At 30.0% G+C, this 16,155-nt stretch overlaps 1 protein-coding gene across 1 annotated transcript; it reads right to left on the reverse strand.

The window, feature by feature from the left end:
• Window positions 1-9,733: 9,733 nt before the first annotated feature.
• LOC114409975 (protein bicaudal C homolog 1-like) lies at window positions 9,734-11,135 on the reverse strand. Its single transcript, XM_028373680.1, has 2 exons — window positions 10,058-11,135; window positions 9,734-9,915 (listed from the first exon to the last, which is right to left on the reverse strand). The coding sequence occupies exon 1, from the start codon at window positions 10,911-10,913 to the stop codon at window positions 10,143-10,145; it is 771 nt and encodes a 256-aa protein (XP_028229481.1). The 5' UTR covers window positions 10,914-11,135; the 3' UTR covers window positions 9,734-9,915; window positions 10,058-10,142.
• Between the last annotated feature and the right edge of the window lie 5,020 nt (window positions 11,136-16,155).

Consider the following 16,155-nt stretch of genomic DNA (forward strand, 5'->3'; position numbering starts at 1 on the left):
CTCTAGCTACCCCTTCTGTCCTAATTAGTTTTGGTGTACGATAAGGAAGTAAGGAGAAGTGATGATAAGGCCAAATATAACATTTTAATTAATTCGAGATATGGGGAATATGCCAATATGTTATTATTTTATGTGACATTGTGATGTAGATGATGGTGGCTATAAATAGGGGTTTAGTTATTTAGAGTTTGACATTAAAATTCAATAGTTAAGAAAGTTAAGAGTAAGAGAGGGGTCTTGTACGTAGATGAAGAGTCATGTCGGGTAGCCAAGGATGGGTTGCCTAACTATTCCCATTCGTAGGACTTTGTCTAAAGTGAACATGAAGTCCTTAGATGGGTTTATTGGCAGACATCCTTGGTTGGTTGACTGACTTTTATCTTACATGTTAGACCTTTTTACTTTTCACATATATCATATGAATATTGATCATAAACAAGTTATATCCACACTATTATACGTGGTTATTTAATAAGTCATATCATATCATCTCTAGCTATTGAAGGTGATCATCATGCGTTTGATTTTATCTTAGCATATGCACACGGTAAGATATTGCATGAAGCTCTTAATTTCAAGAAATGTTATTAACAAATGTTTCAGCGGATTAAAATAGCATTTAATAGTACATCTAAAATGTAAGCATTAAATTATTTCCACATGATTTATATCCATAATAAATATTTTGTGTGTTGTTAACCAAATTTTTAGGAGATTGATTAAATAATTCAAAATACTCTAGAATATTTTTATTGGAATTCATATTAAAAAATGTATTGGAAATCATAGTATATATGTGTAAAAAGTATTATAACTCATAATTATAAGAAACATATATATTACCACATTTAAATGTATTAATGATTAATTTATTTTTATATCATTAATTTTTTATAAAGTTTATTAATGAGATATTACTCATTTCCTATCAAATGAATGTATTTTATGAGCTATTAATAATATAACTCATTCTCATTGGTTAAAAAGTATTCTTGAATTATGAATGGGATAATTATATTTAATCACCACTTAAACCAATTAATCTTAAGGACATTTTTAGAATAAAATTTGAATTTATATTAATATATATATATATATATATATATAATAATTAATTTAACTATTTTTTTTTTCTTGATGATTTAGTTCTCTGTTTTTTATAAATGAGACCAAGGTAGTAGTTGTGAGACTTCCTATTTTATTCTTTCATTTTTATTCACAATAAATACATGTGTAAATTAATTAAAGATCGAATAAAAACTAAGAGTAATTGATAAAAGAATAATTAATGTTATCTTAAACTTGTAAACAATATTAAATATAATTGTTTTGATAAAAATCCGACTATTAAAAAAAACTCCTCCTTTTACATATTTGACCGTCTTTATTCATTTGCTAGAACGAAAATCAAGTCATCCTTTGGCCTTTGATAATTTTTAAACTTCAATAATATTTTCTCCATTCTCAAATGAATGATGTTTAAATTTTTTACATATAGATTAAGAAAATAAGTATTTCAAGAGAAATAATATTTATTAGGAAACAATTTTACTAATATATTTTTGTTCTCCTTTTAATTTCAAAAAATATATTATTAAGTTTTTCAAGATAACAATATTTATTAAGAAGCAAAATTGAAATAGATATTTAAATATCTTATTAAAAATTAAAAATATCAACTAATATATTTTTTTTTTCAAAAACTAAAAGCACAGTCATTTTGATTTTGAGACAGAAGAAATATTAATTAACAAGGACAAGACGGTCGGTCATGTATATTAGTTGCTACAAAGGATGACTGTGATTAAGGAAGTGGACATGGCGGAGAAGGTATAGGTTCAAAGACATGGCAGGGACAAAAGGATAATATGCCACGTGCTTTACATTACTTTTTTTTTTTCTTTAAGCAAAATAATTTTATTAAAAGATTGTAGTCCAAGTTGTGCCAATAAGTAGTTTGCAACAAAAAATTAATGCTTTTATTGACTTCAGCTTATATTTTGTTTCATTGACAACCATAATTAAAAATGGTCTGATGATGATACTTAATTTGGTTTTATGATCCTATTTGTTTAAACATAAAACAAATATTTTATTCATAATTATTTTTTAAACGTGTTTGTAATTTATAAGCAAAATTATATAATAGCTTAATTTCATGGTTGAGATTTAATGAGAGTATCATAGTCGATCTTTTTACATGATTAAAACTTTCCTCATAGTTCAGAAAAGTTAGATTTTCACTCTGGGAACAATGTCGTGATACGTTGGTAATAATCATTCATAAGAAACAATGTTGCCTAAGAATTTTTTTAAAATAAATCATCAAGCCGATCCAATATTAATTAATTGGCAATGCATGTCTGTTGGCATCACATATTTAGAGAAGCAGACACCTCCTTTTGCTGACGGTTTTGCAAATCATGCTCAGAGTTGGTTGATTATCTCGTCTTACGTATACATGCCAAACTTTCTACCATTTTCCCATATCATATTCATATATGATGAATAAGCTAAAGTGGCACTTTTACAGTTCCTTTATAAGAAGCTATTGAGTGGAGTTCTTAATTTCAGGAATGGTTGTATTAACGAGCATTTTAAAGATATTTGATTAAGAAACATTTTTAAAGTCCTAAAGTATTGTTTTAAGTTTTAATGTCCTGGTTAAACATTTTTAACTTACAAGTTGAGGGGCTCCATTTTCGTTGGAGACGAAGTCCCAAGAATTGGTTAAGCTACCTGACATATAGATCTCTCTTTCACTTACCTCTCAACCTTTTATGATGCCAAACATCGAATGACGGAACCCTCTAATATTTATAGCCACCATGTTACATAAAATAAAATAGTTTATCGTTATATATATATATATATATATATATATATATATATATATATATATATATATATATATATATATATATATATGACGTCTTTAATTAATTAATTATTTTAAAATTTAGTGAAATATTAACTAAAAAAATTTATAAAATTTCGTATAAGTAATATACAAATTCAAAAATAATTGATAAATAAAATTATATTGAATTCAAATTATTAAAACATAAAGTATATAAAAAGAAAATGAAAAAAAAGAGTATAATATTTAAATTGTCTGAAAATATTTTTACAAAACATTCTTTTATTTGGAAGTATTAATCTCGTTGTATTATCCTTTTAACCTGAGTCTTTTTTTTTTTTGAAAATTATTCACATGTAAATTCTCTAAGCACTTTATGTCATTTCATCTTGTCATTCATAGTATCATAAAAATAATATAAACAATAGTTATTATTATTATTATTACTTGAATAAATTGGGTTTGTCAAGCTTAACAAGCTTTTTTTTTTGTAGTTTGACTTTGACCTTTTTATTTAAAATAAATTTTTTAAAAAATTTGAATTTGAACTTTATAATAAAAAAAGTAGAGCTTTAAATAGTCAAATCTTAAATAGGCAAAGTCATAGGCTCTTTGACAACCGGCTCGACTCATTTTGATCCTAATGATAACATATTCTTCGTTATCACGAAATAAATGTCATCGGTACTCTTATGCATTATTACTTCTCCTTTCTTCACTATGTCATACCAAAACTGTGACATTTGCCAGGGAAAGAGAATAAAAAAAAAGTATGTGTTCTTAAAATATTAAGAGGGACCATCGATTTATATATCCATCAATACGTTATAACGTGCTAAGTGCTGTACGCGTTCTTCTAAGCTATCGTGGGAGGTGGCAAATTAAGTCAACTGCAGGTATTATAAGAGTTTCCATTTTTAATGAAACCACCAACTTGCAAGTGAATATGTTCGTTTAACATTCATCCTCTTTGAATCTCATATCAATTCTTTATACCCAGCCAGATTATTACGTTTTGTCTTGTAATTTACATTTTCGATTCTCGAATAATTTCCTTGCTATTGACAAGGGATATATATAGTTATTCTATTATATTAATTTAATTTTAGTTTATTGACTGATAAATTATATGTAAATTTTTTTTAAAAAAAAAGCTTAAAATTGTAAATATAATGATTTAATTACTACAACAACATGATTGGATATTTTTAATTATTAGTTTAAATATTGTACTAAAACAAGTTAAATTTAAATTCATTTAATTAATACTAATTGACCATAATATCAAATATCTGACTAACACACTGCACACACATAAAAAAAAAAAAAAGAGCTGACTGCCTAATTCTTTATATAATTAAAACCACATACTTTTATATTTCGGCCTATTTTGGCTTAATATAAGATTTCCCTTTTCATGATGGAAATATGATGATTCTACAATATATAATCTCTTCACAAACATTACTTCTTTATGATTCAAACCAGCTAGTATTCATATCTTAGAAAGTTGAGACTACATAAGACCCATATTTTGTGGGTAATTATCTCTTTGATTATAGGATATATATATAACTAACAAATATGAAATTCAATAAAAGAAATAATTATAACATGTTTACAGAAAGATATATGTTTAATTATTTTAATTTATTTGATTAGACATGCTACATAATTTTCATAGCCTTGTAAACTCAATCAAAGGTACAAACAATTGGCTTGTTTCTTTTTTAATAAGAATAATAAATAAATAAATAACTTCAAAAGGAAGGGAGCTGAGGATTGTGAACTTGTGATCTTTTTTCTTTCATGACTTTATGGGCTCATTTTATTAAAAAAAAAAACTTGAAGAAAAGCTACACATGTCCCAATCCGCTAACCACTTAAAAAAAAATTGAATGCTTTGGGGGTTCAAAATAACCAAATAAAAGGATTTTGAAACAAATTTGCAGGGAGAAATTCGCAAGCAATTATGAAAACTTAGTTTATATCAAAATATTTGAATACTGTTTGAAAGAATTAATTACTAATTAATATATATTTAATTTTTCAAGAGTCAAATTAATGTTAATTAAAGTTTCAGAACGCTAAATAAATAGTTCAGAACACATTTAGATAAATTGCTTACACATACATTGATATTATCACATTATATGAAAGTTTATTCATGAGTTAGGTTATGAAACTTATTAAGAAAAAATATAAAAAGATTAAAAGTCCCTTTTAAATGTATCATTAGCTAGTATTTTTCTGAGAAGAATATAATATTTTATTTAATGAAATATATATTAACTTAAATGGTAATAACATTTTAAATTTTATTACTGGTAAAAAGGTAAATGGTTAATAACACAAAAATTGAACATTTCATGTATTTTAATGATGCATAAAATATGTTAGACATGTATAAGGACAAGTGTATCCTACACAGCCGTAACAATGAATTTACACAATAGTATGAATCTGATAGTACATATGATTAAAAAATGATTTAAATATTTTTATGATTTTGATTTGTATAAGAAAGCAAATAAATGAATATAAAGAGAGGTTTTGAGTTATAATAAGAGTGATTAGAGGTTATGATTTACTAGTAGTAATTTTTTTTCAATCTTAGTCCTAATGAAATTCTTTTTCCATGTAGTTATCGATTCTCAAAATCAACTAAAGTCTATGATCAAGGTCAAATGATGTTCTTTTCCTTAAATCAATACCCAATAATAATAGATTTGTCAATTTAAGTCAAAGGATAAAATCAATTCCAGGGATGATTAATTAAAGAATAACTAATCTATCAAAGATTACCCAAACAGTTTGATAATATAATTTGGTACAAAACATTCTCTACCTAAATCTATTAATTACATGCAAATGCAATTGATTGAGTATTAAAAGGATTGATTCCAAATAAACAGTAAAATAAGGAAAAAATTAATTAACATAAAACAATGAAGAATTTTATTAAGAACAAGGAGAATGGTACAAATGGACAATTACATCATAACCCCCGGACTAGGGGACTAGCCACTCATTATCAGAGTAAAATTGATTATCTTATAAAAAGTAAATATAGACATACCAATAGGCAAGAACAATGATCACAATCCGTCCTAACGGTGTTGTCCATGCTCTTCAGCTCTCAAAAGCCCTCAATGTCCTCTCAAATTCGTAAAAATATAATAATAAAACTAAAGATTAAACTCAATGAATTTTACAAAGCCCGGATACCTATATATAGCTTCCTAGAAATATCTGCATGAAAAAGTGCACCACGGTCGTGGTCAGAAGTGATGCTGAAACCTTGGGTCATTATGGATTGACCATGACCCTTATTAGTTGACCACAACCCTCATGATTTGACCATGGCCGTTGTCGAATCTTGGCACTATTACGGAGAGTTGTTATCACTTTATTATGGTCGTGTTGAATACCATGGTCGTGACCAATGTACAACAGTCGTGATCAAGTACAGAGTCTTCATATCTTCATAAATTCATGTAATTTTCAACTCTTTCACTCAATTGAGTGGCTGTAGTCCTACAGTATAACAAAACTAGTGTCCAAACATAAGTTTTGTCAAGAAAATGAATGCAAATGACACAAAAACTTACACAAAATATCACTCAAAAGGTGGTTTATCATTTACAAATATCAATTTTAGCATATCAAGAAACATGTAATATCCCGAGTTAGAGATTATCATATTAACTAATATTTATTGGTTGATATTATACGAGTTAAAGAAAAACCATAATACATAAATAAATATTGTACTAACCTTATTTAAAAATAGAATTACGATAGTAATTTAGTATTGTGGGATGAAGACACCTTTATCTTTGCACATATAGAAACATTTACCACTTGTGTTTACAATTTATAGATCTTATTATAGAGATTTAACTATGTGCATGATAACTATAGTAAAAGGCAAAACAAATAACACAAAATAATGTGGAGAAATAACAAACTCATATTTAAGGACATGTTTTGGTTAAAGAAATATCTTAGCTTACAACTCATGACTTACTTTTTTAAGAATCATAATAGTAATAACTATGTTAAAATTAAAATGACAGATATATGACAAAACAAAATGGTGGTTGGTGTGACAAAATATAAAACACATAATTCCAATTTCTATGCACACATCATCTTACAAGTTTGCTTTTTTTTATCTTAGAGCAACATTATGAAGATCTTCATTCTCTTTAGCATAACCTTTGCTTGTGGAGTTGATGATATGGGTTGGATTTATTATGTGCATTGAAACTGTGTTTTTGAACCTGCTTTAAGGTGTTCTTGAACTTGTTGATGAAAATCAAAGTGTCTCCATAAAGATAAGAGCTTTTTGGACCCAAAAATTTATTAAAATTGCATGTGCCTGACACATGATGTCCTAGAGTTAACAGAGCAAACAGTCATGAGATCTCTGGGCAACAATGAAGGAGGGGGGTGTAGGGTTCAAACAATAAGTGTGTTTGAGTGTAATAAAAAGGAGGATGAGTATAATTTGTTCTTAATTTTTTTTGGTTACATAAATTAAAAATTAAATTGATTTGCAGGTTTCTAAACTATTTAATAATTTTTAATTAGGTGCTTAAATTTATTTATTTTTTCAATTGAATCCCTAAAGTTGTATTTATTTTATAATTAGGTCCCTAATTAGTATCATGTTATAAGAAAATAATATGAAAATAATTATAACAAGACATACCATTAATTACGTGAGTAATTATTGTGTTAAGTAAAATATTTGTTAAGTACAACAAAAAAAATCAAAATGTATTAAAATAAAATAAAAAACTTCAAAATGTGCTGAAGTTATTTTAATAATATTCCAAACTTTTGATTGGTTGTAGATACAGATAGAGTGTTCATGCGTGAATTAGTTTATTTAGGATTCATTGATGTTATTTTCATTTTTTTTATTGTCGCATGAATAAAGAGAATCAAAATTCCTTTTCTATGGTGCGAAAGCATTAAGTACCAAGTAATGGGTTCTTTGCAGAAGATCAGTGAACTGCAGACTTTGCTTTTAGAAAAGGTTCATCTGGAAACCCACTTCCCTCCAAAACTCGATCCTCCTTGCTGTGGTGTTAGGCTGTAATTGAAAAGCCGTAACACTCCCCTCCAGTACATAATGTTTTGTCCTGGACTAAAAGCCTTTTTGGAATTGGATCCATGTCAATTTAGATAATACACAGGTTCTACCTCTCAAATGCAAGTAAAAGTTATTTCATATAATTTCTGATTTTCACATTTTTAACGAAAGGGTTGGTCTTTTGACGCAAAACTACCAAATATAAGAGTGAAAAAAAAACATAGTGGCTTTCATGTTAAAAACATTAGGGAAATTTGCATTGAAAATGACTTTCTTGTATATCGTTTGTCTTCTTTCTTCCAGGTTCCACAACAACCTTGAAGTTATGAAATGGACCTTTACTTTTTTGTAAAACAATTTACCAAAATATGTATTTTTGAAAACTATATACCTCTCATCAATGATTTTTGTCACGTAGAATATAGGAAGAAGTACCATTCTGAGTGACACCTCGCGTTCAAGCTTTGTCTTTTTGCAAAAGACATCATGCTAAGGTTTGGTTTGACACCACTTCAAGTGTCCTGCCAATGGAAGAGACCGCACCGCACGTAGAGGTTTGCTTTCTTGTTTGCAAAGGAGATAACCTATCCCTCTTTCCCTTCTCCCTTAACCATTCAACCCACTATATTTATATATCCTAGTGCCACTTCATTTTGTTTTTGTTCCTTTTAGTTTTTCCCGTATACCCCCCAAAAATTCTATACTCTTTATGAAAACTTGAAATCCAGGATGAAATGGTCAAAACTCCAAAGGTTACAGAGTTACCATGGTTAATAACTAGTAATTTCATTGATTTGAGAAGTTGCAATATTGGTGTACATAATATGGAGAGAAATATAAGAAAGACAAAATGAGGGGTGGGGCAATTCGATACGTACCTCAATAACCAACCATAACGAAATCATAATATGTGTGCCCTGGGAAGCCTCTCCGGCTGTTTTATTGAATGCCATTATTAATTTCTGACTCTTATTCCGCTAGAAACACTTAACTAGACACTAGTACATAATGTTCCATCTACCTAGCAGTTACTACTATTCATAATCATTGATGCAATCATTAAAAATGCATTCTTCCTTCGTTAGTCAATCAGTTAATAAGTTAGGCAAGACTATAAGCCTTAAAATCCCTTCCTCACCATTGATCAATCAGTTATTGATATGGCAATAATCTGCAACAGAAAATGCTTTGGTCTGCCACGGCACATTGCAGTTAGCAGAAAAGGAAGGCTGAAAAGGTATTTCTTGGCATTATTATGGTATAAAGGGAAGACACTTTTTTCCTTTAGTAAGCATGATCCTGTCAATTGAGCAGCTTAAGTTTCATACCTCAGTCATCCATTATCTAACTTATCCACCACATTAGTTCAACTTTTGTGACTGTTAATCTTTATCCAAACATGCACACAGAAAAATGCACTCAAACTTCAGGAGCATCAAGAAACAGCAAGCCACTCGCACCTGATGACACACTATTTTTTCACCCAACCAAAATAATTCACTAACAGCTACCAAATCTGCCACTTTAGTAGCCAAGTCCATCATTATATTTTATATACCTAAGACAACCAAGAACAATTGCAATACTGTACGCTCGGTATCATCTTTGCTCTGCTCAACAACATTATTCACTGACCAACACTAGAAGTACACTCTGCTTAAGAAAGAGAAAAACAGTGCAATATATCCTCAAAACCTTGAACACAATGCAATCTATCCTCATACCATTCAACACCCATTAATTTAACCAAAGAACAGTAACAAAAATGATGCAAAACAAACAAAAACAAAAAATGGCCGTCACGATTACTATCAGAATAACAGAGCATGTCAACAAATACAAAAAGGCCAAGAGAGCCAGAAATTACCAACATAATAAAACAGCACTTTCCCTTATTAGAACCAAAACCTTTCTATCGTTTTCCCCCTTCTCGTGATTAGTCTTTCTGCATCTAAAATTACACGACAAAACACAAAAAAGTTATAGTAGAGCGAACAAAAGTAGCAGAGCTATACAAACAAAAAGGACGTTTATGATTCCAAAATAAGAACCTAACGATTGAAAAAAGCCTAACAAGTTATGTGTGAACATACTCTACAACTCATCAGAGTTCATTCAGACATGCATCTTAATTCGCAATGGCTGAGAAAATTTAGTATCAAAAAGCCCCAACTCAACTCAGGAGAACCCTTTCCCAAGCTTCTGAATCGCACAAAACATTTTCCTCCTCGACCCAACAGCACTAATCCCCATATCCTTAAGATCCTCTAAGGTTAGCAAGGGCAAAACCTCGTCATCAACCTCGTGAATTTCGAAGACGGGAGCGTAACGACCTAACCCTAACCCATTGAGCCAAACCCTAACACCGTCTCCTCTTCCAGAATTACCATTCCTTTCGTGGTAATGCAGCACCTCTCTTTCTTCATCCACGCCCAAATTCTCCATAATAGGGCTCTGCTCCTCCCTCAAGGGGCTTTGGGAGTGTTCCGCGGAGAAGTCTCGGTGGTGGTAACCGTCGACGACGCCGACGTCGACGTCTTTGTCATCCTCTTCGCCGCCGTCGATTCGCGAAATCCAATTGGATCTGATTCGCTTCGAGCCGCCGCGCTTCTTGGAGTCCTTAACCTTCCAGCTTCCAATTACAACGCTGTCCACGTTGCCGTCGCTCTCTAGGGTTTCGCCGAACTCGGCAGCGGCGGGGGTGAGGTTCGTGAGGGGGCGGGTCTTGGAGGGCTTGGCGGCGGCGGAGTTCCGGGGGTGGTCAAAGGCGAGGCGCCACGTTTTCGCTGCGGCGCGGCGGGGGTGGGAGTCGTAGGGCTGGTCGCCGATGTCGCCCAATCGGACGCTCGGCCGCCGCTGCCGCTTCGATCCGATGGGATCCGAGGAATTCGCCGCCGTTGTTGGGGCTCCGCCGTTGAGCTGTGCCTCCGGCGCCGGAACCTCTGCCATTCTGTTGCGACTCCGGCGAAGGGTTGTTGTTAGGGTCTGTTTGGTTTGGAATTTTTTTGAAGAGGGATTTAATTGGGGATTCTGGTTAAGAGAGAATAAGGAGGAGAGTGGAGTGGAGGTAGTCACCGAAGCAATCGGACTCCGCAGTGTTTATGTGTTTTGTGTAGAATAGAAGGGAATGGATAATAATTAATGGTAAATGCCCAATTTCTTCTTTGTAGTTTTAATTCGGTTATAATTGCATTCATGTGTTATGAAACCAATAATTTATTCTTTAAATGTATAAATATATATTGATAATTTAGTTCAAATGTTAACTTATTTTTGTATTAGTTAACCTTGAATGCTACATGACACACATGAAAGTTGGTGTGATAAAGTATAATGTTGTGTGTTTTTAATTCATTGTTTAAGTGATTTAATTTAAGTATTTGAATAAATTAATTAATAAATTTGGTGATTTGATTGTATGTGTATGCGGCTAGTGAATTTTAGTGTTTTGAGCTTAATAGGATGGATTTTAGTTTATGGTTAGATGGTCGATGTCTATAATAAGGTTTAGGTGTAAAAAAAAAAAGAAATTACAAGAGTCAAAATCTCTAATTCAATTCTTAAAAATTTAAAACACAAACACAAAGTTCTCATTCTACTTTTTTCATTATCTTCAAGAAAATATATTCCTTGAAGAATTGAGAACCTAGTTTTCTTGCTTAAAAGAGATTTTTTTTTTCTTTATTTAGTGTCCATTAGTTGTCCCTTTGTGTGATAAACACCTCTCCTCCTTTTTTTATATTCCAATTTTGTTTTTCTTCACTAAGGTACCCATGGGGGTTCAATGGAAAAGACTTAGTTTTTTGGTTTGATTTTGAATTGGTTTTGAGTATGGATAATGCCTTGTAGTTTGAATTGCTAGTGGAATTGAACAAAGTTTCCTCCTTAGACCCAAAGTTCCCTTCTTTCTTCATTTTTTTCATCTCAAAGCAAGTTTCTTGGGTTTGACAGGTAAGGGAAGTTTTATCCTTTTCTATGTTTAGGTTATTGTGAGTTGGTTTCAAGGTTGTTGAAAAATGAACCATGTTCTTTAAAAAAAATGAAAGTTTGAGCATTTAAGGTTTTGAGTTTTAAAATTTTGGTTGCTATTTATTTGATGAATATTGATTAAAAGTTCCTATTTGTGAAGTGTTTTGATGTTGTTTATATATTTGGATTTAATGGGAAAGAGTTTGAGTTTATTTTGAGATGATTTGGAAGCCTTCAGAGACAATTCTACAAAAATTCTGAAATTATGCAGAATTAACATCCAGTGATCATTTTTGTGTCCAGTGTCGCGTTTAGTGACCATTTTCATGTCCAACGTCTAGTGACCATTTTCACTCCACTATCCAGTGATCATTTTGAGTCCAGTGACAATTTTGAGTCCAGTAATCAGTTTTAGTCCAATGACCATTTTAAATCCAATGATTAGTGTTAAGTCTAGTGATCAATTATAAGTTCAGTGATCATTTTGAATCTAATGACCAGTTTTGAGTCCAATGACATATTTTGATGTGAATGTGACTAATGTTTTTTTTCCTTGGATAAATTAATTATTGATATCTTAATGAATTTGTGATGATATGATATGCAATTGAGATGATGTTATTTTATTATTAGAGTTGACTTTACATTAAAATAATGAGATTAACATTCATATGAGTTTTTGGTGAGTTGTTTGCAAGAATTTAAGGTGTTAGAATGTCTTACTATACTTATTGAACTATATGTGGGCTCATGAGTGTGATGGACATATGAATGGTGATTCCATGATTTTATAATCTCTTATGATGTTGAGATTGGTGAATGAATTTGTGATGACATATGATATTGATTTGAATGATCATAACATACATGCATTTGATGAATGATATTGCATGTTAATAGACATATAAGTTGGGGATACTAAGAAGTCTTCAACCTAGTGCTGGAGGTTGTCATGGTGGCTAATGCCAAACGAGCCTAAAGAATAGATGGGTAGGTGAATCCCTAGATAGGTTAAGGTCTTTGCAAATCTTACTGAGATAAGCAACTACCCATACTCATCCATTTTTTTTATAAAACCACACTTCTTCCACAGGGTTAATTCAAGTATCCCTGAATGGTCAGATCATAGAGTGCGACTATGTTAAGGGATGTACTTGGGTTAATCGTTAAAAAGATGAAATCTTCCGAGAGTAAAGAGTCAAGATGACATAACACGATAATTAGACATGTGCATTGATAATTGTGACTTAAAAATGATGTGTTACTTTATGAGTTGTATTAGTACACAACTATAGGGAAAAAATGAAGGATTTCCATATCTCTTTTTAATATTTTGATTTTATATTTCTTTTATATGTTGTTTTCTTTTAAAATGAGTTTACCCTTGTGTTTTCTGTTGAACAATGATGATCATGACATTTGATATGGGATCAGATTATGATGTAGCCTCTGAGGAGCATGTCACTTGTGGTTGATGTGGACTTAGTGGTGGGCTTAGGGGTAAAATCTAACCCTTCATCATTTATTTATGTTTTGTCTTTGTGGAAACTAACTTAGGGTTTACATATCTTCACAGATCTATATTATATTTATTCCCTGAATGAGATCCTTGAGTTTTGTTTAGAGATTTGTTTGTGTTGTTTAATGATGTAATACCTTGGGGCACATGTACCTTTAAGTCTTACCGACTCGAGGACCTTTTATGGATGAAGTTTATATGACACGCTTGTATTCATGCAAAAAAAGTTACATGTATTTTCATTAATTAAATTGATTCAAGAGTTTTAAAGGGACTAAAAATGAATTTTTCTGTGTTAAAGCCTTAGTACTTCATGTAATGATATTTAGGATCGTTACACAAAGTAACATGTGTAAAGGGACGTTCCACATCAGCCAACATTGTTTTTGACTAAAATGTTAGTGAAACTTTTTTTAAAAATGTTGATTTTATATTTTGAACCTAACGATTATCTTGAGAAGAAGTTTATTCTTCCTGATTGTGTGCTAATAGATTGTTACATAATTACACTTTTGTACTTCTATAGATATAACTTAATGACAAAATAGTTCATGACACTTTCATGAATTTAAAACATGCAAGCAACAACTGAGACAATAATATATTATTACTCAATATATCTTATATTTATTTAGAATGATGTTATTTGTTAATTTATATTAATTTTATTCATTCACCACATAAGAAAATTGTTTGCTCTCAAAGTGCACCAGTCATTGAACCAGCTGCAGTTGAAGTTTCATCACAAGTCGCTCCTCATGTTGAAGTTGTAAATGTTCCAATATTTGTACAGCACCTCCAATCTCCTGCAGCTCTTATGATTAGTGAATAGTGATTCTAATTGTGAGTTTTTAAATATTTTCACATATTCCTACAAATTAAAAAATATTATAGATTCAATCTCAAATAAAATTCATTGTCTTCTTAATTATTCTAATTATAATGCATATATTTCAATTAGGCATTAGACCCTTTGGCTTAACTTGTTGACTGTCAATGCTTTGCTGCCTCAATTGAATGCATTGGTAAATATCTTTGCTTTGATATAGTGAGTAGTCAACAAATTATCCCTTATATATATTGTTAGGAAAAAATAGGTACTTCATGCCGCACTACCTTTTCATGTTTCTTTAAAAATAAAAGAAAAGAAAGATAATAGAAGTTATTGGATATTTTTTATGATAGTTATAAAGATAAAATAGTAACTTACAAATGTAATTATAGGGATAAAATAAGTATATAAATATATGCACCAAAACACCTCATTCCCTTTCTATATTCCCTTTTTATATATAGTTATAGATTAATCTTGTTTAAAACTTTTGATATTATTTAAGTCAAATTAGAAATAAATTTTGAATTTCAATTAAATTAAAAGTTAGAGATGTTAATTTATAAGCACTTATTATTTACAACCCCATTTTTTTAAGTACACTGATAAAAAAAATAGTATCATAAGTATCTTTCCAAAATAATATATACCTATTATGAAAAGTAATATCTAGAACTATGAAAGGGTTCTAGAAATTACTTAATGAAATTGGTATATGTTGTTCCCAAAAGACATTTATAATAGTCATAACAGTACCTTAATGAGTGACGCTTCATGGGTAGCACCAATAGTTGATGTGCACACACTTATTTAAATGTTGTAGACCTGTAGTAAAGAGCTAGAAAACACTTAAAATTATAGATGGACAAAACAATGTCAAAGTCATTGTCAAAAGCTTTGCTTTGTAAGTAAAGTATGTTTTGTTATTAGTTTCTCTTAATTTTACTGTGTAAAAAAATGAAATTTGATTTACATTATATAATAGATGTAGTTAGTGGTGAATTTTCCTTAAAACATACTATCACATGAAGGAAAATGCACATTACATATAATATTGATGAAAAACGTATTATATAATTAATCAAAAGTGAATATGTGGTTCAAAATTAGGATTTAAAGAACAGTAAAGATAGGATAAAAATGAGATCTTAAAGACTAACAAAAATGGACGTGTAAGATAAAGTATAAAAATGGGGAAACAAGAGAGTACTTAGAAACTAGGAGGTGAAAATAGCAACTGCCCAATTCTCTATGAATAGATGCGATCCAAACCTTTTTTTATTGTTCGAGATGTGTAATTGAATACAGCCCAATCAGACTTTGTAGATTGCTTACATTTCTTGGTTAAACAAACTGTGGACCGAGTTTTGAACCTAAAAACACATGTTATTATCACTAAAAAACTGAGTTCTTTAGATTGCAAGAAAACTTCCATTTATTTATTCATTTTCAATACCTAATACATTGCATAAAACTGTTTTACTTTTTTATTAATAAATTATATTTCCCTTCAAAAAATTAAATTATAGTTAAATAATTACTTCCCTTGCTTTATCTAACATGATTGTAATTTTTACCTTTGAAAAAAATTTCTAAATTAATTGATATTTTTACTTTTTAGTGAGTTATTCAAATATCTATTTCAATTTCATTCTCTAATAAATATTGTTGTCTTAAAAACTTAATAACACATTTATTGAAATTAAGAAAGAGAATAAAAATATTTTAGTAAAATTTCCTCTTAATAAATAAGTACTATCTTATTGGAAAACTTTTTTTTTAATGTGTGAAAAAATCTTAAACATTACTCATTTTAAGAAGGATTGAGTATTTTAATTTGTTTTACTTGTTTGTCATTACTTTGTATCATC

Source organism: Glycine soja, chromosome 4 (assembly GCF_004193775.1).
Source record: "Glycine soja cultivar W05 chromosome 4, ASM419377v2, whole genome shotgun sequence".
NCBI lineage: Eukaryota > Viridiplantae > Streptophyta > Magnoliopsida > Fabales > Fabaceae > Glycine > Glycine soja.

What these genes read in the sequence shown, in the direction of transcription:
- LOC114409975 (XM_028373680.1), bottom strand. Translation starts at nt 10,913, where the DNA reads ATGGCAGAGGTTCCGGCGCCGGAGGCACAGCTCAACGGCGGAGCCCCA.